Here is a 20,864-nt window from a genome sequence, read left to right as displayed (position 1 = left end):
GTGTTCCCTCCATTTTGCTGCCTCCATCCATTTTTTTGTAGTGAGAGAGACACACTTGGAATCAGAGTGGTTGTGACATTTAGGTAGCAGGCCATTGTGTGAAACCTTGAAAGTTTAAAAAACAAGTGCCATAGAACTCAGAGGGCTTAAAGCAACCCCCTTTGTGGAGCAAAGGACTGAGTTTTGATTCGGGACAATGGTGTTTCTCAAATTTCTTCCCAAAACCTGCACCCATCTGTGATTTGAATGCAATCGCTTTTCTCTCCCTCTGCAATTCATTTGGCAAAGACGAAGCAGATGCAAGAGACGGGGGCTGAATTTTAATGATCGAGTTTTACCTGAAACAAAACAAAACAAGCAAAAATACAACAACACAAAACAGAGCGAGCGAGCAAGAGTGGGCGAGGGAACCCATTGGATCCTTTTAGGGACAAAACAAAACACATGTTTGAAGTTAAAGAGAAGGATTGGGGATAATATAAAATATCATTTAAAAGGGCTCCAATCATTAGGCACCGCAAAGAGCTCAGCTAATGAGCCTCTCATAAATGAGGGAAGTGCCGCTTTCCCTTGGTTTTCTGCTCGGCTTGCCACAAAATTGCCTACCTGGGGTGGCTGATTACACAATTTGTACTGCATGATAAGATGTGGGGGGGGGAAGCCCTCATTTTGAGTTTCTCAATAGGTCAGCATCAAACCACCAGATGTTTCAGATCTCTGTTGATGTCTTTGGTTTCATTTTGGGGAGAGGGGGAACAGCAAGGGAGAAATGTCCTAACATTGCTTTACTAAACTCTGGTGTCCCAGCTTTGCAATTCTTGATTTGGCAACAAGAATTTGTCTTTTTCCCTTTTGATAAGGGAAAAAGACAAATTGTATACTTGATGCTTTAATGAAGAGTAGATCTTAATTATCTAAGCCAAATTATTCCTGTTTTTTGCTGGTTTCTGCTGTGTTTTAGAATAATAATTGTACACTTGGATATATACAGGACTCTCCTTTTATCTGGGTAACAACTAGTCCTTGTAGAGGATGAGGGGAAAAGATATCAAGCAGACTTCTCTTACAAACCATTAGCAGAAGGTGTTTCCCTAGCCCTCCTCCTATGATTGTTTTTCATGAGACAATTTGGATTTGCAATTCCAATCAGGAAAACCAAAGCACCTATAGCTGAGACCCTCAAAACTTGGTGGCCCTTGAGAGTTGCACATAGGATGGATAATAATCAAGTAAGCATCCACTGATATAACTTCAGAAATATATGATGTTATCTTTCCCTCACCATCCCACCTCAAACAGCATATGATACCAAAGGGAAAGGCATAAAACACAATTTCAAGGTACAATTTCAGCCTAAAAAGAAGTGAGGTCCACTGAGAGAGGGCATATAAATGAAGAGGCTGTTTATTTGTGTCATATAATGGAAATTACAAATTGCATGCTCCTAGTAATTAAATCCACATTTCTAGTGAAGTATAAAGCAAGGCACGAATGTGTTTTAAGGCACAATGAACTCATCATCGTTAGACTGTGGAATTCATGGTCCCAGAACATGACAGGATCATTTGCTCCTTAAAAATGTAAGAAGTGGTTTCTTGGAAACATTCTGCATGTATCCCAACCAATCGTTTTTTTTCCTTCCAAGCAAATACTAAACTTAACTTTAAGGGACTGTACACCTCCCAATGTCCATACTCTTGCATCTCGTTTCCCATAAATGTTCATTGTCATCTTCCTTTCAGCTCTTTGGCAATTTATGGGACTTTTGTAGAATAGGATGCAGTTAGTTAAAAATCCTATCTCTGGGCAAATGGAAATCCTTGCCTGCTGACTTTTTTGTTTAACCAAAAATGTTTAAAGCTGGTAAATAATAGGCTGCCATGACCTTCCGAAACACTGCCGACTATCCAGAACATTAGATTGACCAATGGTAAAATAAATCCTCAGAATCACCTTGGTGACTTTGCAGATAAAAGGCAAAATTTTGTGGGCCATGTGCTGGGAACCATGCTACTTCCCTCTGGTGTATATTGGCACACATGGTTATAACAGCTGTTTAGGATCCTATTCATCTCTCCCTGCTCACTTCTGCAACTTGCATGCTTGTGGCCACAAATGTTAGGAATGGAAGGCTCAAGAATCTTTCTTCTATGTAAAATATCCCCCTACCTTTCTTCTCCCTATGTAAGGCTTTGCCTGTTTCTTGAGTTGATGCTTCAGATTTTCCTCAGTACGTTAAAGGAGCAGAGGAAGTACATTATCCTGGGCTCTTTCAGGTGAATATCAAGGGGGATGAGGGGGGACTCTTAATGCCTGGCTTTGACTGCTTTAGTTGCATCTAAGGGCTTAGTGCAGTTGAAAAAAGAAAAAAAAGAAATAAAAAAGGTGGAAGAGAGTGGTAATGGAGCCCACAGCCAGTTCCCAGCCTTTGCTGTAATACTTTGTACCCAAACTGTTGCTTCTGTTCCACCTTCAAGCGTGGGTAGAGCTTTGTACTTCTCCCAAACACACACATACACTTTATTCTCTTCTCTCTGAGCTCCTTCTTCTCTCCTCCTCCTCCTCCCGCTCCACCCTATTCACATTACCTCAAAGTGCATTTAAGCATCAATAAGGTGCGAAGGGAAAATTGTCTGTCACGTTAATCCAGGCCTGAGGGGCTGGGAAATATAAAAGAGAGAGAGAGAGAGAGAGAGAAAAGGAACGGTTCTTTAAGAGCCTAAAAATCCATACAATAGCTGTGGGAATGCTGGTCAGGCCCTTTCCTCCCCACTGCCTCCGTGGTGATCCCTCAATTAGCACGCAGGGCCTGATTCTATAGGAAGCCTTGTCTTTCAAGGTGAGCCTGTTTGTTTGGGGAAGGGGAGCCTCTTGTCAGATTGGCTAAATTTGCCTCCAGAACAGGCTAAGACTGCAATGTCTGGCAGAATTTGGGGCAGATGAGGGAGAAGAGTTCTCTCAACTTCAGGGCATTAGAGATGTAGAGTGGTGACGAGGAGGTCAAGAAAGCCCACAGCACCCTTCCTTCCTTCCTTCCTTCCTTCCTTCCTTCCTTCCTTCCTTCCTTCCTTCCTTCCTTCCTTCCTTCCTCCTTTCCTTTCCTTTCCTTTCCTTTCCTTTCCCCTTCCTTCCTTCCTTCCTTCTTTCCTTTCCTTTCCTTTCCTTTCCCCTTCCTTCCTTCCTTCCTTCCTTCCTCCTTTCCTTTCCTTTCCTTTCCCCTTCCTTCCTTCCTTCCTTCCTTCCTTCCTTCCTTCTTTCCTTTCCTTTCCTTTCCTTTCCCCTTCCTTCCTTCCTTCCTTCCTTCCTTCCTTCCTTCTTTCCTTTCCTTTCCTTTCCTTTCCTTTCCTTTCCTTTCCTTTCCTTTCCTTTCCTTTCCCCTTCCTTTCCCCTTCCTTCCTTCCTTCCTTCCTTCCTTCCTTCCTTCCTTCCTTCCTTCCTTCCATTTCACTGCCACTGGAAGGGTGTTACCCCTACTTGTTGTGTCTCAAGGACCTTCCCCACAGGCCTTCCAAGTTTAAAAGTTTTCACTGCTAGAACTGACCTTGTCTTTGGATGAGGCAAGAGAAGGAAAGTGGGCTGATTAATTGGGATAGGTTTCCCCCCCCTTAATTTAAGCAGAGCTGTGTTATGCAGAGGGCTCTGCTTAATGGCGGGAAGCAATCTCTGCATATTTCTTGTTTTGGGAGGAGGTGTGGATTATGACGTCTCCTATCACAATGGGTTACAATGCTTCTGAATTCATTTCTCAAAAAGACTTTACATTGTATACACTTTAGACCCTCCCGCTGGTAGCAGAACGCCACAAACTTTCTTTGAATTAGTTAAAAGTTGAGGGGGGGGGGAGAGACACAAATTGAAACAAACAAACAAAAAATCAGAAAATCGTCTTTTAAAACCCCACGAGGTTCGTGGTCATGACACCTGTCACTTTGTGCCCTCTTCCTCTTCCTCTTCCCTCGGGGTTTAAGAGCCAGTCCCAATTGGGCGACTGGCTTCCGATTTTTCTCGAGGCGTCTTGATGGAAGGAGCCCAGGTTTTGCTCCCAAACCTTTGATTTTGGCCGTTCTAAAGGAGGCCTGGGCGAAGGGAAGCGGGTGCCTTTGTGAGCGGCCTCCGTGGGGCGAAGCAGTGGGTAGGAAGGAGCGGTCAGTTGGATGGATGGGAACGTTTCCAGGCAGTCCAGCTGGGGACCCCGATTTTAATGGGGCGCTTAGCCAAAGGTCCCATCTTGCAATTTCAGGGATCTCGCCCTGAACACCACGGAGGACTTTCCTGGCGGGGCCGCCTCCAGCTCAGAGCAGGACCATCCTCCGGCTCTTCAGAGGCCCCGTCTTTGCACCTTGGAGAAGCCTCCCCGGGGGCATCTGGTGGGGAAAGGAGGGAAGGGAAGCGCACCCGCAGCCTCGCCAGAGCTCGGGGAGCCTGGTCGGGTGGGGTGGGGTGAGGTGGGGCTTCTCAGCTGGCCGGGCTGAGCTCTGGAGGAGCAGCGCGGAGAGCCGGGAGCCGGCGGGGGAGGCAGCGGCGCAGAGAGAGAGAGAGAGAGAGAGAGAACGGCGGTTGCGTTAAAACTGTTCCTTAGTCACTTTTAATTAGCCCCCTCGATTTAATTAGCAAAGTTGAAACATGCAATTAAAATTAGCTCAGTTTAGCGGGTCTTCAAGGGAAACCGGGGGAGGAAGCGCGGCGGGAGCCGTCAGGCGGGCGGGCGAAAGGTGGGAACTCGCTCCGAGGAGGGAAGGAGGCCAAGAGCCTCGGAGGGGCAGCCCCGGCCGACCCCGGCTCCCTTTCGACCAGAGGGGGACGGGCTGGGCTCGGCCCGAGGAAAAGGCAGCCCTTCCCGGCTCCGACTGGCAGAGCCCAGCCCGGCTGAGCAGATCCGGCGTCGCAAAAGCAACCCTCTGCGGCTCAGCCGGTCCCCCTGTCTCCCTTCCCTCTCCCGGGACCGTGAGAGTTGGGAAGGCGGGGAGTGATGGGGATTGTAGTCCGACAGTCCGGAAGCAGCCAGCTTGCCTGATTTTTTTTTCCCCCTTCACGGACACGAACCCAAATTCCTGGCTACAGGCCGCACTATGAGCCCCCCTCCCTCGCTTGGGAAGGGCTGCCGGTGCTCCCCAACTCTGGCCATCCGGGGCAGGTGCGAGCCGAGGCCCTGAGAAAGCTACTGCACCAACCCGGGGCGCCAGCCTGGCTCTTGGAGGTCCCCAAGCGGGAGACCCTCGACTTTTCTTTTTAACTGGGCTGGGGCTGGAGGGGGGGGGCAGTCGGAGAAATGTGATCGGAAGTAACAAGAGTGAAGATTTTGGATTGCCCTGAGCCACCCACTGAGTTTTGGTGGCGTTTCTCCCAAGGTTTGGCCATCCCTTTTCGAGAAGAGTTCTCTGTTTTCAGATTCAAGCTCTTATAAACGACGCATTCTGAAAACGTGTACACTTATCGGAGAGGTGGCTGGCAACAATTTCAGACAGCGTGGGAGAAGGAAGGAAGGAAGGAAGGAAGGAAGGAAGGAAGGAAGGAAGGAAGGAAGGGAGGGAGGGAGGGAGGGAGGGAGGGAGGAAGGAAGGAAAGGAGAGAGGGAGAGAGGGAGGGAGGGAGGAAAGGGAAGGGAGAGAGGGAGGAAGGAGAAAGGAAGGAAGGAGGAAGGAAGGAAGGAAGGAAGGAAAGGAGAGAGGGAGAGAGGGAGGGAGGAGGGAGGAAAGGGAAGGAAGAGAGGGAGGGAGGAGGAAGGAAGGAAGGAGGAAGGAAGGAGGGGAAAGCTGGTTCGCACTGACTGTTCGGAATGGAAGGACTGAGACGTGATGCAGAAGAACACAGTGTGCTGGGAGGCAGATGCCGCGCTGCCTGGGCCCACGGAACCCACACACCCCGCGAGGCTTTTCTTCTGTAGGATATCAGCCAAAAGTAGACCGTGAGGATCTTGGAGAAATGATTTACGTCAGTGACCCAAAAGCAAAACAAAACAACAAAATAAAGCTTTCCTTTTTCAAAATCCTTAAAGCCAACTGAATAACAGCTACAGAAAAAGAAAAAAAACATACAAAACACTGTAACCTCACCCAAGCGAAGGCTGAACGCTTAAGGACTGAAATGAAGCCCACCGGAGGCTTTCTGTAGTGGAATTCATCTTCGGGGGCAGGGATTAATTATTCTGGAATTGGGGTGAGTCAAGATTCAGTTAGCTTCATTCAGCGACCATGCAAGGGGTCGAAGACATACCATCCCGTCTGTTTAACTCTCACCTCTTCTTCGATTGCCCCCCCTCCCCCAAAGAAGTTTGCAAAAGAAAACGCCGAATACCTGCACAGTGAAATGTGGTTGATTTCCACCCCTCCCTTTCCCCGAAGCACCAGTGCCAATAAATGTTGTGTGAGACTCTGAGGCGCAAATCCCAGTATCCAAAAAGCTTTCCAGGAAAACAAACAAACAAACAAATAAACGATACTGAGGCGGTGGTAACAACTGGGTATTTCTTCTTCTTTCTAACACAAGGCTTATTTTTGAAATTGTTGAACCGGTCTCCTTTTTATAGATCGTTGCTCTGTGATAATGCATTATGGCCAAGCCTTTGTAACCATTGGCGACATGGGACGAGGCAAGAATTATCGAAATCTTATCCCCAAATGCCCAGAGTATTTTAAGTTCATTTTTTTAAAGAACTAATTTTTTTTTTTTAAGGATTCAGAAAAACGTGATGCAAGTTCATATAAGATAATTAACAGTTGGGGGAGGAGGGGAAAATAAGCATTTACATTTACAGTCAGGGAAACTCCTGGATCAGGTAGAAAACCCGAAGGTGTCCCTTCCCAAGTTTTTCTTTTCTTTTTGGCACAACAGATTAATGGCTGGGGAAATTGCGGGTCCAAGTCCGGATGGTGCAGATTCCTGACCGGCGAGGAAGGTCTCTGAGGCAGACAATGAGCCCCAGCTCAAAAGCTCACTTCTGGGAGAAAACGCCGAAGGCTTTGACCGCCAGCCTCGCGTCTGCCGGGAAGCCTTCAGCGTCCCTGCCTGGACCTTGCGCGATCGGACGCGGCCGGACGTCCAGTTGTTGGCCATGGCTGGGAAACTCTGCGGCTGGAAGGTCAAGTCCACGGAGGCCACCAGATTAGGGAAGGCCGGTAGGTGAATCTTTGGGCAGAACAGCAGATCAGCCTCTTTACCGATTTGCTGGATTTTAATCGAGTAGCCACCTCAGGAGGAGACATTTGGGCAAATCTGATGGCTCAAGAGAAAAGTAGGCGGAGAGTCCTCAGGTCCTGAATCCGGTCTTCTCCATCGGAGGATTCGGTCTCCCCCCCCAACCTCCCCTTCGTGGTCTCCAAGTGCGCCCGGACCGAAACCACCTGTGGGCCCCATCTCCCCCCTAGCCCCTAGCCTGCATAAATGGTACACAGAAGGAAGTCGCGCTGGTTCGATCCCAAAGGCAATTATCAAGGGATCTTTTTGGTGGGCGAGGAGGAGCTACCACATTTGGTCCATTATACGTTGGGGGGGGGGAAGGCTGGACGCTCCTTTGAAACTCCCAACGGAGGGTTCCCGGCTCCACAAGGGTCTGAAGCCACTAATTTACAGGAAAATTCTAGGTAAACCAGTTTCTAGTCCTCATTGAGATCAGTCTATATCGCATATGTAGCATTTGCGCAACGCCAGTCTAGTGTTCAGATGAGGATAACGGCAATAATAATAATAATAATTCAAGTTTAACGAGGTTGTGTTGACTAGAGACGTTTTTAATATAGAAAAAAGAAAAAAAAGAAAAAAATCATTCTCCACCTTATATGGACTCTCCACTCTTCTGAATAAATCGATTCTTTTCAAATTAATCTAAGTTGCAACCACTCCCTGGTTTGGGAAGGAACAGGGAGTTTCCTCAAAGTTGGTACCAGGAGCTTTTCTCTCTTATTAAAAATGACGGTTCTTAATCATATTTTTAAAAATGTTTCCAGTTTCGCCTGCATGTCAAATCGCCCCAACTTTTAAGTACTAAGCCTGGATGAAGGCGGGAGGCAGCGCCTACTTTATTTTATTTAGGCGGAGAAAGCATGCTAGGGGAGGTGGGTTGGGTAATTTTCATTCTTGTAATATTGGTTTGGGGATAATTACTTTTAATGTCAAAAAGATTTAGTTTAATATCATCTCTATTAGGCTGCTGGGCGGATAATTAAAAGTGAAGCTGATAGCAGGAGGGAAAACAGATGGGATTTGCTTACTTTGATTCAGTAGGTAAATAATGAAAAAGTCAGTGGCAAAACCCCCACGAACAATTGAAACCTTAAAGATCGCTAACATTATTGGAAGCCCTGGCGAAGTAGCTCCTTGAAGGGGGACCGGATGAATATATGCCAAGCGAGAACTATATTTCTTCCGCGTCTTCTCTTTCTCCTCCCCTGCCTCCTGCCTTGGGGAAGAACTACCCTCGCTTTTAGACAGTAGAAATAATCTTTTAATTAAGAGTTTGCCCGTACAAATAGGAATTTGATTCCACCTGGAAACTTTTGGCGAAAATAAGAAGGGGCATTTTAGAATGATCTGAATCAATATCTATGTGTCGGAGTGGGGAGCGAGGAGGCTTTTAAAAATGTGTTTCGATAAATCCTAGCTACGTGTACCTTTAAAGGAGAGAAATAGTTACCTGACATTTGGTATAAAATAATAATAACAACAACAATAATAGCTGTATCCCAGTGATGAATATAGCTCTTAGTCCCGTCACTTGTGCTTAAAGTCCAGTGGGCCAGACTTTGTTCAAAGTAAAATTGTTTCCAACTGCATGTAATATTCGAAAGTACGAAAAAAAATCACATAAGAAGTGTACAAATGTGTCTGCTGAATACTCATAATTCTGCTCGTTATGTCTGCTCATAATTAATTACTTGTATTGTTTAAACGAAAGAAACCATATATTCACAAAGCTCTTGACTGCTTGGCGATTACAGCAACATTTCGGAGGCTGAAGGCAGTGAGTAGAAAATATAAAGCCAATCATAAAAAAAAATCGTGCCAATAATTTTTATGCCGACTATTAATAAGAATTAATAGTCCTATTAATCCAGCATGGATTCAACTCGTGTTCTGCTATTGGGAAGAGAGAAAAGTCATTTTAAGACCCCTGGGACTTGGGCTGGGTGGGTGATGGAGAGTTGCCTGCTTTTTTTTTTTTTTCCTAGTTAATTTTTCCGGCTCCTTCAATCCGTCCGCTGCAGGGTTGCCTGTAATTCTGGGAAGCTGCAGAGTGAAGGGTCGGGGTCGGGATTAGGGTTGGTTGTGTTGAATGCTTCTGTTTTCCTCTGCGAGCCTTACTCCCCGCCTCCGCCGGGCGGACTTGGCTCCCTCCATTGGAGAAAAAGGTACCCATTTCCCGCCAGGGTTGCCTGTCACTGTCCACACGTCCTCTCCTGCCAGTGCTCCTTTCGTGCACAGGTTGAAATATCACCCCGATGATCCTTCTGGCTCGAAGGCAGCGGGGGAGTCCAGTTTGGAGCATGGGGGCAGGGGAGGGGGGGGGTAAACGAAAGAGCGAAGGTGTCATCTCTATCCTGCCCCCCCTGCAAGTCCAACTCAGCTACTGTTGCTCTCCGCTGGGTCTCCTTCCTGCAGGACACACACACACACACACACCCGCGAAGAGCGAGCGAGCGAACGTGCTCAGCCTGAAGGTGAGCTCTCGGAGCTTCGAGGTTGGGAAGCCTCGACAGAGTCGCCTCCCGACGTAGGGCACGGGTTATGCGTCCTAAAGCTCTCTCGGAGCTCTCCAGATGATATTTGGCCTGGCTCTGTCATTCTTCAGACCCTCAGTAGGGGGGGAGTTCAGCCCGAAATAAAAGCTAGAGTCTCACATATTTAACTCCGTTATTGAATTAGCCAGGATCCACATTTGATGGGTTTTCTCACGACTCATCGAACTGTACATTAACCAAACGGCTTGCATTAGTACAACCTCTAAGTCCTTTGTAGAGAAAGGGGAGGAGGGTGGGGTGGAGGGAAGCAAAGCCACCAACCAAGACCGAAACCTGGCGAAGTTCGGTTCCTTGCAAAATGCAGCCTCTAAATTAGCAACGGGCCTGGTCCAAGGGGGTTGAGTAGTGTCTGTTTTTGTCTAAGTTTCATGGCTCCCTGTTCCTTAAAGACAAGGAACAGGGAGACATGAAACAGTCGCGAATCCCAGATTGTATGAGCCAGACTGGAATCGATTCTGAAAATAAGTGCAGACGAATTTGGAGCGTAGTCTGAAGCTTCTTAGCGGAGAAAGTCCTGAAAAAGACGCAGGAAACGACGCCGAACCCAACAGGGCTCCAGTTCCAGGAAGGCTTCTCAGGGACAAACCAAGCACCCGAGAACCAAACCCCCCCCCCACACCAACACCCACACACTCACACTATTTGCGGACTGGTTTAAAAAGACGGGGCGCCCTAAAGCGCCAGTCCCAAGAAGTCTGCGGGCAAAGGGATCCCGATTTCAGCCTGCAACGGCACCGTTACTCTGAAGCCGGGCACTCCGTGGAATCTGGACAGTTGAGGGAGAGTGGGGGAGTGGGGGAGCGGGTACTCAGGGGCGCCACTTAGGGAAGGAACCCGAGTATCCGAAGCATTTACAAGAGCAGAGGGAGACGCGTGTTTCCTTGGAAAAATCAAAGCAACAACACAAAAACAAAAAAAACCATCGGAAGGGGGAAAATGCGTGCCAAGAAACCAAACGGAGCCTCCGAGGGCCCCCGGGCCCGCTCCTCGAACCTCCCGAAGGACCTGCCTTGAATATCCAGGCAGGGAATCCCCGTTTGGGGGATCGAGGGCGGCCGCGGAGGATGGGGCGGGGGGGCTCTTTTGGCTGCGCGGGAAAGCCGCGAGCGGAAAGCCTCTTGCAGGGGCGGGAAGGGCTGGCTGGTTTGGGAGCCTTGGCGGGTCTCTCCACGAGCCTGTGGCCTCGAGGGGACCGGAGGCGGAGCTGCCGGCGTTTTCCTGCCGGAGAGTCCGATTAAGAAGCGAAGCGGCGACCTTTGAGGCTCCCTGAAAGGCCATTAGAAGACCAGAGGAGCAAAGGCTCGCTTAGCTGGTGTCTCGGTTAGCTGCCGTCGCCGCGGGAAAGGGCTCAGCCCGAGAAACGGAATGGGGGCGGCGGTGGGGGGGTTGGAGCGAAGGAGGAGTGGAGAAGGAGGTTCCCTCCTTGATGTTCATCGATTTCTTTTTTTTTTTTTTTTGGAGAAACGAAAAAGCAGGTCCAGCGGAGTCAGGCCCCTCGCGCAAGGAAGAGGCGCGCAGGCGGGAGCCAGCAGTTCAGGAGTTTCACCTAGATATGTGTGTGTGTGTGTGTGTGTGTGTGTGTGTGTGTGATATATGTCTTCCCCAATCTGCTCCGAGTTCCAAAATGTTTGTTAAGAAGCGAATCTTGATTTTAATACGTTGCCTTAATGAATGGGGTGGACTCTTTTCTTAGTTAATTCCACAGGGAGAGATGTCCAACATGGCCCAGCCACTGTTGTGATGTTATAAAGCCCCAAATAGCACTTTTAAAATAAACATGCTAAAATTCGGCCCTAGATTTTAAATTACTCACTTTGGGCTAAGAAGATTATCCCTTCCTTCCTTCCTTCCTTCCTTCCTTCCTTCCTTCCTTCCTTCCTTCCTTCCTTCCTTCCTTCCTTCCCAAAGCAAGGGTACATAGAAAAATCTGTTTACCAGATTGTTCAGCATCTGGACACTGATTAGAAAGATGTAACATCCCTTATTTTTTCATTAATTTAAGACTTAAGCAGCCAATTAATTCTTAACCTGAGCTGTCTATACAGATAGGCAAAATTCATGCTGTGTATATATGACATGCAAATGGTTAATTATAGTAGTAGTGACTTATCTTGTCATCCAACTAGATAATTATAGGATTTGGGATTTAAAAGACTGAAATTTGTGCTGGCCTCATTTTTTTATAAACGGAGAAAGGCATGAAATAAGGAGTTCAAATAAATGTCGATATATAGTGTCACACCCCTTTATGAAATTATTTAGAGTTAAATCAGGAAGTTTCTTACACCCAAACAAGACAAGATTAGGCCCAGTTATTTCTGCAAAGAGCCTGGTCACCGGCACAATTCTTCCTATTGGTGGAAGCTTTGCTATTGGGCAGGTGAAGATAAGTAACAGTCTGGGTCTTTTTGATATCCCTTTTTAAAAATCACGAACTGTACTTAATTGTATCATATCTATTCATGTTGCAAAATGACACTGTTCATTGTGAATATTTCTTCTTGTGGGCTAGGAAACAATCGGCATTTTTATTCCATGCAATTTTAGGTCTATTTTTATTCCTTGTTTTTGTTTTAGGTATCACGTATAGGGAAAAGTCTAGGCAAGTTTTGGTTACCTTCAATGCAGTCATCTTTCTCTGTCTCTTTCTCTCTTTCTCTCAACAGAGCTATTCAAATGTTGTCCCCAAGTACATACCTGAGTTCTTCCTTCTCAAAAGCCCTTCAGGTTTAAAATAAAATCAGATCACATTTCCTGTCTCTAAAGTTCAGTAGAAAGCAAAAGAACGAATCACCTGGAAACTAGAATCCGAGCAAGATGCTCATTTCAGAGATTCGCTGATTTGTCTTTATAGGAGATCCTTCTTCTAAAACTCTCTCAACTGTTTCGGGTGGGGAAGGAAACCAACTGATCACTAGATCTACTATTGAGACGTTGGTTTGTTAAACCTCAGGCTGCTTCTTTCTGTTTTTAAATTTTCTCTGCTTCCAATGGCCAGGGTATAGTTTCCCTGACTTAACAGCCTCCTGTGCAAAGAGCGGGACTCCTGTGTTGGCCAGCTTCATTCTGGCTCCTTGGTGACAATTAAAAAATAAGGGAGGGGGATTCCGAAATAATGCGACCCACCCCCCACTTGAGAAGGGAAGCCAAGCGGGAGAGGGACACGCATTATTCCGGCCAAGTAAATTCCTCCAAAGGAGGCAAAAAGGGGGACATGCCTCCTCAGTAGGCCAACTGCGGAGAAACCTATCTTGCCATTGAAAGGCTCCCCCGCCCTTGCCCCAGGGCTCCAGGCAAGTTCTTGGCCATATCCACGGCGCTATGCTTCCCTCCGCTGTGGAAAGGGGTGTTCAGCTCTAACGCTTCCACCTTTCTGGGAAGGGACTTTTAACCATGAATTAAGACATTAATTTAACTAAATCTCGGTGACTTCTAACAAAATTTGAGGAGCGAGATTTTGCTCCCTTGAACACACGTGTAAGAACAAAGTAACCGTTGCAAAGAAAAGAAAACCTCCTATGCCAGGAGCTTTCCTCTGGAAAGATAGGCTGCCACTTTTCCTACTCCGGGGATGGTTAATATGTAAAAGATTTCCCAAGTACGCCAAGTAGGGATTGCTTTGCCAACCTTACAATTTTTTTGGAAATACACGTAAGACATACGTATAGGTTTTGTTGACCATTTTTCCCCTTGGGGGACAGGAAAGGCATTTTATTCGCCGGCGTAGAAAGGAGGAAAAAAACCCCTGCATTAACACACTTAATTACCAACATTTCGAAACTGTCTTCTCTCGGGGAGAAAAGCTGCCCAGCCCATTTTCTCGGGCTATATTAACTTGGAAACCGGTTGCCTTACTTGCTCCAAATGGACTGGCCGCTGATCTGGGTGACTTCTTCGAAACAAGCAAGTCCCAAGGAGTGTGACGTCAGGCACTGCATGTCAAGCAAATGATAGTCGACAACAAAAACAATATATTGTTTAAAAAGCGAATGAATCCAGTGGCAGCGTGCATAATTGCTCACGGATCGATTCCCTGTTTTAATTGTCCTACAGGAAAGCCCGAAACAGTCTTGATTGACTTTTAGTTAAACAAACAATTAATAATTGAATCTGAGAGAAAAAAAGAGAAGAAAGTATGTAATAAGTAACTCCGTCAGTGAGCCTCCCCTTTTCTTTCCCAAATATAAAATGTAATACAGTACCTCACCGGTATTCCCTTTGAGGGCAGCCGCTGAACCTGAAGATGTAGAAGGTGTAAGAGAAAAGGAAAAACTAGTCTGTGCTCTAAAACGAAACCATCAGGACGGCTATCTTATTAATGGCAACTTTTCTATCTGATCTTGACAAGTGATACCTCAGGAAAATGTGAGGTTCAAAGAGCACCATCAATCGGCAGAGCAACTACAGTTTTCAATGGATTTTATAAATGCCCGGAAAACAAGGTAACAGAAAATTTGGGACAGAGAGTGAGAGAGAGAAAGAGAGAGAGAGAAGAAGAAGAAGAAGAAAAAGAAGAAGGGGGAGAAATGAAAACTATTTGCTGTGGGGTTTTTTTCCCCCTTGAATCTTCCCCTCCCCCTTTGGACCCTTTTTAGCGCCCCCTCCCCTTAAAACTGTTTATTTGAAAGAAGCTTCGGGTGGACACTGTAGACATCCGAGTGGCCAATCAGAAAAGCTCTTTCCCCTTTCGGCCAATGGCAGGCGCCACATTGTTGTCAAATGTTGTCTAATGGATACGTAAGGCGCAACAATAGAGCAAGCGCTCGCGGGCGGTTCGGCGAAGATTTCTATCTCTTGGCAACTCTCGCTCTCTTTAGTGGCGCACATGCAAAGTTGGGGCTGAGGAAAGGGGGGTCCGGACTGGGTTCGGCTGCCTGTTGAAGGCGGCTTTGGTTGGCGGGGCTGTAGCTGGAGGAAGGGAGAGGCAGAGGAGGCTGAGAAAAATTAGAGGGCGGCTGAGACAGGAGCGCGGGCGCGAATCAGGAAGTTGGAAATTGTTGCACTCTGAAGTCTGAAACCTGGCGGGGGTCAGAGGAATCCTCTGTCTTCTGCCACGGTTAGCTTGGCTTGCGTGCGATTGTGACAAGCTGTAATCTTGGACAGGCACTGGGACCGCTGCGTCTCCAGGGGCTTGTGCGCGCTTCTGTCAGGACAGCGTTTTGTAACATTGGCAGGCGAAGGAGCGCAGCTGTTCGCCTTTCCTCGGATCGTGGCAGGAGCGGTTGCCGTCGGGTTCCGCCGTAAATTCTTGCCAGAGAAGAACTCAGCGGGAGTGAGCCGGGGCGAGTTCTGCTTCGCCGCGTTGTTGGGAAGAGATGGAATGGCTGGGGAGCCATTTCGGTGGTTTCGGAGCTTGGGGGCTTTGATTCGGGGGGAGCAAGGAAGCCCCGACTTCCGCTACCCTAGGATCCACGTTCATTCTGTGGGGGATTGAGCCAGAGCAACCAAGAAGGTCGGGGGCCGTTGTTTGTTTGCTTCCTCGAAGAGTAAACGCCGTTTACTTCCCCGAAGTTAGGTAACGCAGATGCGCTCTAGAGTGGGGAGCGGGGTGATTGCGGAGGAAGGACTGAGACGCATCAGACTTTTTGGAGGAAAAAAAGTTCTCGATTTTTGTAATTTTACCGGCTACAGAGTGGCTTGGAGGGACTCAGGCTATTAGACAAGCTGAGCAACCAGTTAGCCTCTCGCGGAGCGGCGGGTTGTTCCAGGAAGGGCCTGGCGTTTCCCTCGCCCCGTTGAACCCGCGGAAGTCTTGTTGAGGTATTAGAGGAGCATCGGTGGGGAGAGGGCCCTGCGCCTTTGCGCCTTCCCTGGAAGCCACGGCACCCCTTCTTGGTCAAGATGGAACTGAGGTCTGAGATGACCAGCGTACCCACGGCGCCCTCTGCGGTGCCCCCCAGTTCGGTGGCGGCAGCGGCGGCGGCGGCGGCGGCGGCCAGCCTGCCGGTGAGCGTAGCCGGGAGCCTTCTGCGAGGCCCGCCGTTGCTCCTGCGAGCTGCCGAGAAGTATCCGCGCACCCCCAAGTGCGCTCGCTGCCGCAACCACGGCGTGGTGTCGGCGCTCAAGGGCCACAAGCGCTACTGCCGCTGGAAGGACTGCCTGTGCGCCAAGTGCACGCTGATCGCCGAGCGGCAACGCGTCATGGCCGCCCAGGTGGCGCTGCGGCGGCAACAGGCTCAGGAGGAGAACGAGGCCCGCGAGCTGCAGCTGCTCTATGGCACGGCCGAGGGGCTGGCCCTGGCCGCGGCCAACGGCATCATCCCGCCGCGGCCCGCCTATGAAGTCTTCGGCTCCGTGTGCAGCGCCGATGGAGGCTCGGGGGGTTCAGGTGAGGAGCTAGCGCGCACCCCAACCCTGAGGCCTTGGCGACGAGCTAAAAGGCGCCCGTTTCCCCGTCGCCCCGGGATTCGAACCCTCCCCCTAAGTAAACGTAACAGGCGACAGGGAGTCCTGTGCAAGTTCTGAGAAAGTCAGCTTTTGGGTTCCCGGGCCCCGTTTAAAGCCCTTCGGCCTCAGGAATTCTACACGAAGTTTAGAATGGGACTGGCGGCCGCCGAGGAGGAAAAGGCCCGGGGCTGAGCTTCCCAATCTTTCCTTAGGCAGCCTTGGGCACCCTTAAAAAACGAGCCCTTCTGCCCGGATGCTTCTGTCCACTTTCCCACCTTCCACCTTTTGCTCCTTCTCCTCTTTCTTGGACTTTTTTCCCGCGCTCTCTCCGTCCCACGCTCAGTTCGTTTCCCTTCCCCGCAACCATCAACAGCTCGTCCTTTTAACACGATTTGTAGACCTCAAATCTCAGCGTTTTTGCAGCCGTTCAGGATTTCTTCACGATCTGTAAGATAAGGAGTTCCCAGGTCGCTGACGGAGTTACTAAAAAAAAAAAAAGAATCCTAGTCGTTGCCTTTAACAAAGAAACATCGGCCAGGCATTTCTAGATTATAGTCCCACTTGTGTTTGCCTTGTCAAACGCAGTCAGGGATCACACCGTTGCTTTTTCTTAGCAATCTCTTCTCTTTCTTGCTCCCTTCCTCTTTCCCCCATATTCATAAAGTCTTCCACACCCATTTGGGGTCCACTTAGTGTCCCTGTAATTGTTTGACGCCATTCGATTCACTTCCAGGTAAGTTAGCATGGCTACGTAGTAAACTGCCCCTTGAAAATATAGAGGCCTGTCACAGCTGGCATCGAACTGAGCCTGCCCCAACCTGGGGCTGCCTTCCTGAAGTTTTCCTCAGCGATGCTACTAGAAGTTATGATAGGAGTTGTGTTCCCGTGCATCTAAAGGGACCAGGTCGGGGAACCTTTTTCTTGCAGGTTTTTTTTTGGGGGGGGGGTCGGGGTCTCCTTGGCCGTCCCAAGCCAGAGAGGCGGGAGAGGAGAGAGAAGAGAGCGCCTCCTAGCGACCACAGCAATTTAGCCCTGCCAGGAGACGCCCTAGTTAGCTGCAGTGGCGAGATTTGATTTTGTACCCTAAAGTAGCTCCTTAGGAAGGTCGCCAAGGTGAGGCGAGGTCCCCCGGCAGGTGCCATCTGGGGAGGGGAAGAAAGAGAAGACGGCAAGGCATGGCGTGGAGGGCAGATTGGGAGAGCAACCTGAAGTCACCAAAGACAGCGGAAAGTGGGGATGGACAGAAGAGTGGATGAAATCAGCCTAGGGTAGAGGAGTGCAAGATCCATGGGGTGGGTTCCCTGTGGGACAGAAAGACGAGTGGTCGCTGAATTAAGCTCCTTGGTTGCTCTAAACCTTGGTTCGGCTCTAAACTGCCGAAAAGAGCCCAGCTTCAGTGCACTCGCTTTCCCATTTCTGTCGAGGTAAAGTACCTAACAGGCCCCCATCCGGCACTTGGGGGGCGGAGGCGGGGCACGCTGGCAGGGAGAGCCTAGCCCAGCTCGCTCTTTCTGTCTCTCTTGCCAGAAGTCAAGCTGCAGAAATTTGACTTGTTCCCCAAGTCGCTTCTCACCAGCCGCTCCGTGACCCCTCAACAGAACAAGCCTTTATCGCCGGATGGGACGGACGGCGCGCCAGGCACCTCATCCCCGGAGCCGACTCGTCACGGCTGTGGCTCGGGCTCCGAGAATGGCGACGGCGAGTCCTCCGTCAGCTCGCCGGTCTCCAAAGGCGCCAAAGACGGCAGCGGGGGCGGCGGAGCCGAGGAGGAGAGCACAGGCTCCATCAGTCCACTGGGCTCCGACTCGGGTTGCTCTGAGGCAGAACGGGACGAAGCAGGCGCTCCCTCGCCTGGTTTGGCCGTTGCTGCCGCGGCCGCCGTGGCGGGGAGCAGCCGGCAGCAGCGGACGCCGTTGGACATCCTGACGCGCGTCTTTCCCGCGCACAAACGCAGCGTGCTGGAGCTGGTCCTGGCCGGCTGCGGCGGCGACGTGGTGCAGGCTATCGAGCAGATCCTTAACAACCACCATCATCACCACCGGGCAGCAGGCGACGGCCCAGGCCAAGCACTTTCCGCCGCCTCTGGACTCAGCTCGGTAGGGTCGGACAAGGCGGGCGACGAGAGCTGGGCGCGGGCTGCTGGAGACGCGCCGGGGACCTTGGGTGGCCTGCAGCCTTCATCGGCTGGAGGCGCTTCGCATCACCGCCCTCTTTTGGCCGGCGCCATGACCCCGGCCATCGGCGCGCTGGGCAGCCGCTCCGCCTTCTCGCCTTTGCAGCCCAACGCTACCCATTTCGGGGCGGCGGCTGAGGCCGGCGCCTATCCCTTAGGCACGCACTTGAGTTTGAGCCCGCTGCGCCTGGCTTACTCGGCCGCAGCGGCGCACAGTCGCGGCCTGGCCTTTATGACCCCTTACTCCACGGCGGGGCTAATGCCCACGCTGGGCTTCCGGCCGCCTATGGAGTACGCCTTCAGCGACCTCATGCGGGACAGATCAGCCGCAGCGGCGGCGGCCGCGGCTGCCGCCGCTGCGGCCGGCGTGCACAAGGAACAGGCGTACCCAAACGGCCTTTACGGGCCTTTGGTGAATAGCGCCCCAGAGAAACAGTAGGCCGCAAAGCCGGTGGCTGGATTTTCTATGTACATATATGCATAGAGGGATAGAAATATATACGATATAAACTTGTGCCCAAGCGTACATCCGAGAGGTGCGCAAAGGGCAGCTGAGGCAGCCAATTCTCGGAAGGCGGCGGGGGAGCGACCTGGTCTAACCGAGGGCTCGATTCCCCGCCGGTATCGCAGCGGGTCTTAAACGCCGCTTATCCTCAGACACGAAACGCGCCAGTTAGAAGTTAAATTCCCCGGAAAGTGAAGCAGCGGAGTAGTCCAAGTTGGAGCCGAGGTGGTGGCTGTGGTGGGGCTAGAGCACTTTTCGCGGAGCAAGCGAGGAAGAGGGGGAGGAGGAGGAGGAAGACGAGAAGGCGCCGAGTGAACGGGACATATTGCCAGTGGTTTAAGGCGAGGCAGAATTTTGCAAAAATGTTATGGCCCGAGAAGTGTAGCGTGTCTATGGGCAGCACTGTTGCCGAATTCTTCTGTCGGTTTCTGTGAGTAACAATGGGAAGTGACCTTGTCCCTCCCCAAGCCTTGGTTTCGCCTGATTTTTAGGTGATCCGGGTTTCATTTCACTCTCATTTGTTGCAACCACAAGTGGTCAAATGTGTGGAACTTGGCGAACCTCTAAGTGTGTTGATTAAGCAAAACGAGTAAATGCCTTTTTACTGTTAAAGTTGTCCCTCGTTATTATATTTTGCATATAGCTGTAAACATGGATATTCCCCTCGGGCGGCATCCATACTTCTATCTGTATCTCTCTACCTGCCAGTGTATAGCATAATGTTAAAAATGGGAATTTAAATTATTAATGTAATTTGTAGGCGAAGTTATTATTAATGGTAAATGAAACGGTTAGTCAGTTTTCATTTTGGAAACACGTCATCATAGAGATTAAACATACTGTAAAAAAATTAACTCTTCATTCTGTCTATTCCCAGGGGAAATATAATGTGTAAATAAGGTTAAAAAGTAAATATATTTGTAATTGTCCTTTCCTTTGGACTCGATCCATTTGACCCGGATTTAATGAATGATCCGGAAAAAAAATGCTGTCTGGTTTCAGCGTAACAAAATTCTTGCCATTTCAAACAGGGTTTTTTGAGTTTGTTTTTCCCTTCTGCTTTCATTTCATAGAAAACTAGAAATAAATATTATTTTGTATTAAAACCTGCCATAGTAATAACTTCTGCTGTTTCGTTTATTTGCAGTATTTTAGCTTCTAAGTGCAATTCCAATTTACATCAAATGAAGAACTGATTTCAGATGGTTTTTTGGTAATCCTGGCAGCTTAATTAAATCGGTCAGTCTAAAATAGGTCATTCTGTCAGTAATAGGTAACTAATTCTGAAGTTCAAATACACATATTATAGTTACAATGTTCTTATTGCAAGAGTTTTGGAAATCTCTTTTAAAGGTAGAACAATTTTTTCCCGTAAACGGTGGTGTTTCTAATAGTGAATCTAAGGATTGATATTCTGCAGATGTGAATTATCCTGTCCATTGGACTTTTGAAACACCACTCCTGGTCTCTAACCTAAGAATAAGCCCATTTATATTCAGTACGATTTATTTTTGAACCAGTGCTATAGGGTTTCATTTGTGCATTACTCTGTAAAATATTATTTTACTTCTTTTGATCATGATGACAAAAATTCAGCAATTTAAACCCGGGATATTATTTGTATCAAATTTATCAATAAGAGCATCTATTCCTCTTCCCTTGCATTTTGAAATTTACATTCTGCTTTTTAATTTTCAATCAGACAGGAACACACCTTGAATTTCTGGTCTAGAAGGCTTCCTAGCTCTTGTCTATAAGAAAGATTGTCTATAAAAAAACTGACTGACAAAGGACAGTGAAAATTTTATTCAACCCAGCTCTCTGGACACTTTTTGGTTTTTATAAAAGCTAATTTACAGAAATCTGACAAGATATTTTTCATTCTGAATACTGAGTGGCCATTACTATTGGGAGTCCTTGGTACTATATATCAATCAGTCCTAATTGCCCTTCATGGAAAGAAATCCCAATGGTCTAAAAATCATTCAGGACTTAGAGGAAAAAAACAATAACCAAGGCTCCCTTTTTTCTATGTTGCTAAATAAAGCTATGAAGCAAAAGAGTT

General features: G+C 48.8%; 1 protein-coding gene and 1 long non-coding RNA gene across 2 annotated transcripts; one reads left to right on the top strand and one right to left on the bottom strand.

Moving 5' to 3' along the window:
* Window positions 1-13,706: 13,706 nt before the first annotated feature.
* On the bottom strand, window positions 13,707-13,999 carry LOC117664208 (uncharacterized). Its single transcript, XR_004590963.2, has 2 exons — window positions 13,937-13,999; window positions 13,707-13,844 (listed from the first exon to the last, which is right to left on the bottom strand). It is a non-coding gene; the product is annotated as an uncharacterized LOC117664208 (long non-coding RNA).
* A 279-nt stretch (window positions 14,000-14,278) lies between these two features.
* Window positions 14,279-19,921, top strand: DMRTA2 (DMRT like family A2). The gene is made up of 2 exons (XM_034415059.3): window positions 14,279-16,062; window positions 17,649-19,921. The coding sequence occupies exons 1-2, from the start codon at window positions 15,576-15,578 to the stop codon at window positions 18,731-18,733; spliced, it is 1,572 nt and encodes a 523-aa protein (XP_034270950.1). The 5' UTR covers window positions 14,279-15,575; the 3' UTR covers window positions 18,734-19,921.
* The last annotated feature ends 943 nt before the right edge of the window (window positions 19,922-20,864 follow it).

The sequence above is a fragment of the Pantherophis guttatus genome, chromosome 3 (genome assembly GCF_059756535.1).
Source record: "Pantherophis guttatus breed Tessera chromosome 3, ASM5975653v1, whole genome shotgun sequence".
NCBI classification, from domain to species: domain Eukaryota; kingdom Metazoa; phylum Chordata; class Lepidosauria; order Squamata; family Colubridae; genus Pantherophis; species Pantherophis guttatus.
This window is presented reverse-complemented; position numbering and strand designations above follow the sequence as displayed.

Coding starts and splice junctions, on each gene's coding strand:
- DMRTA2 (XM_034415059.3), top strand. CDS start 15,576: ATGGAACTGAGGTCTGAGATGACCAGCGTACCCACGGCGCCCTCTGCG. Junction 16,063..17,648: donor TGGAGGCTCGGGGGGTTCAG/GTGAGGAGCTAG, acceptor CTCTCTTGCCAG/AAGTCAAGCTGCAGAAATTT.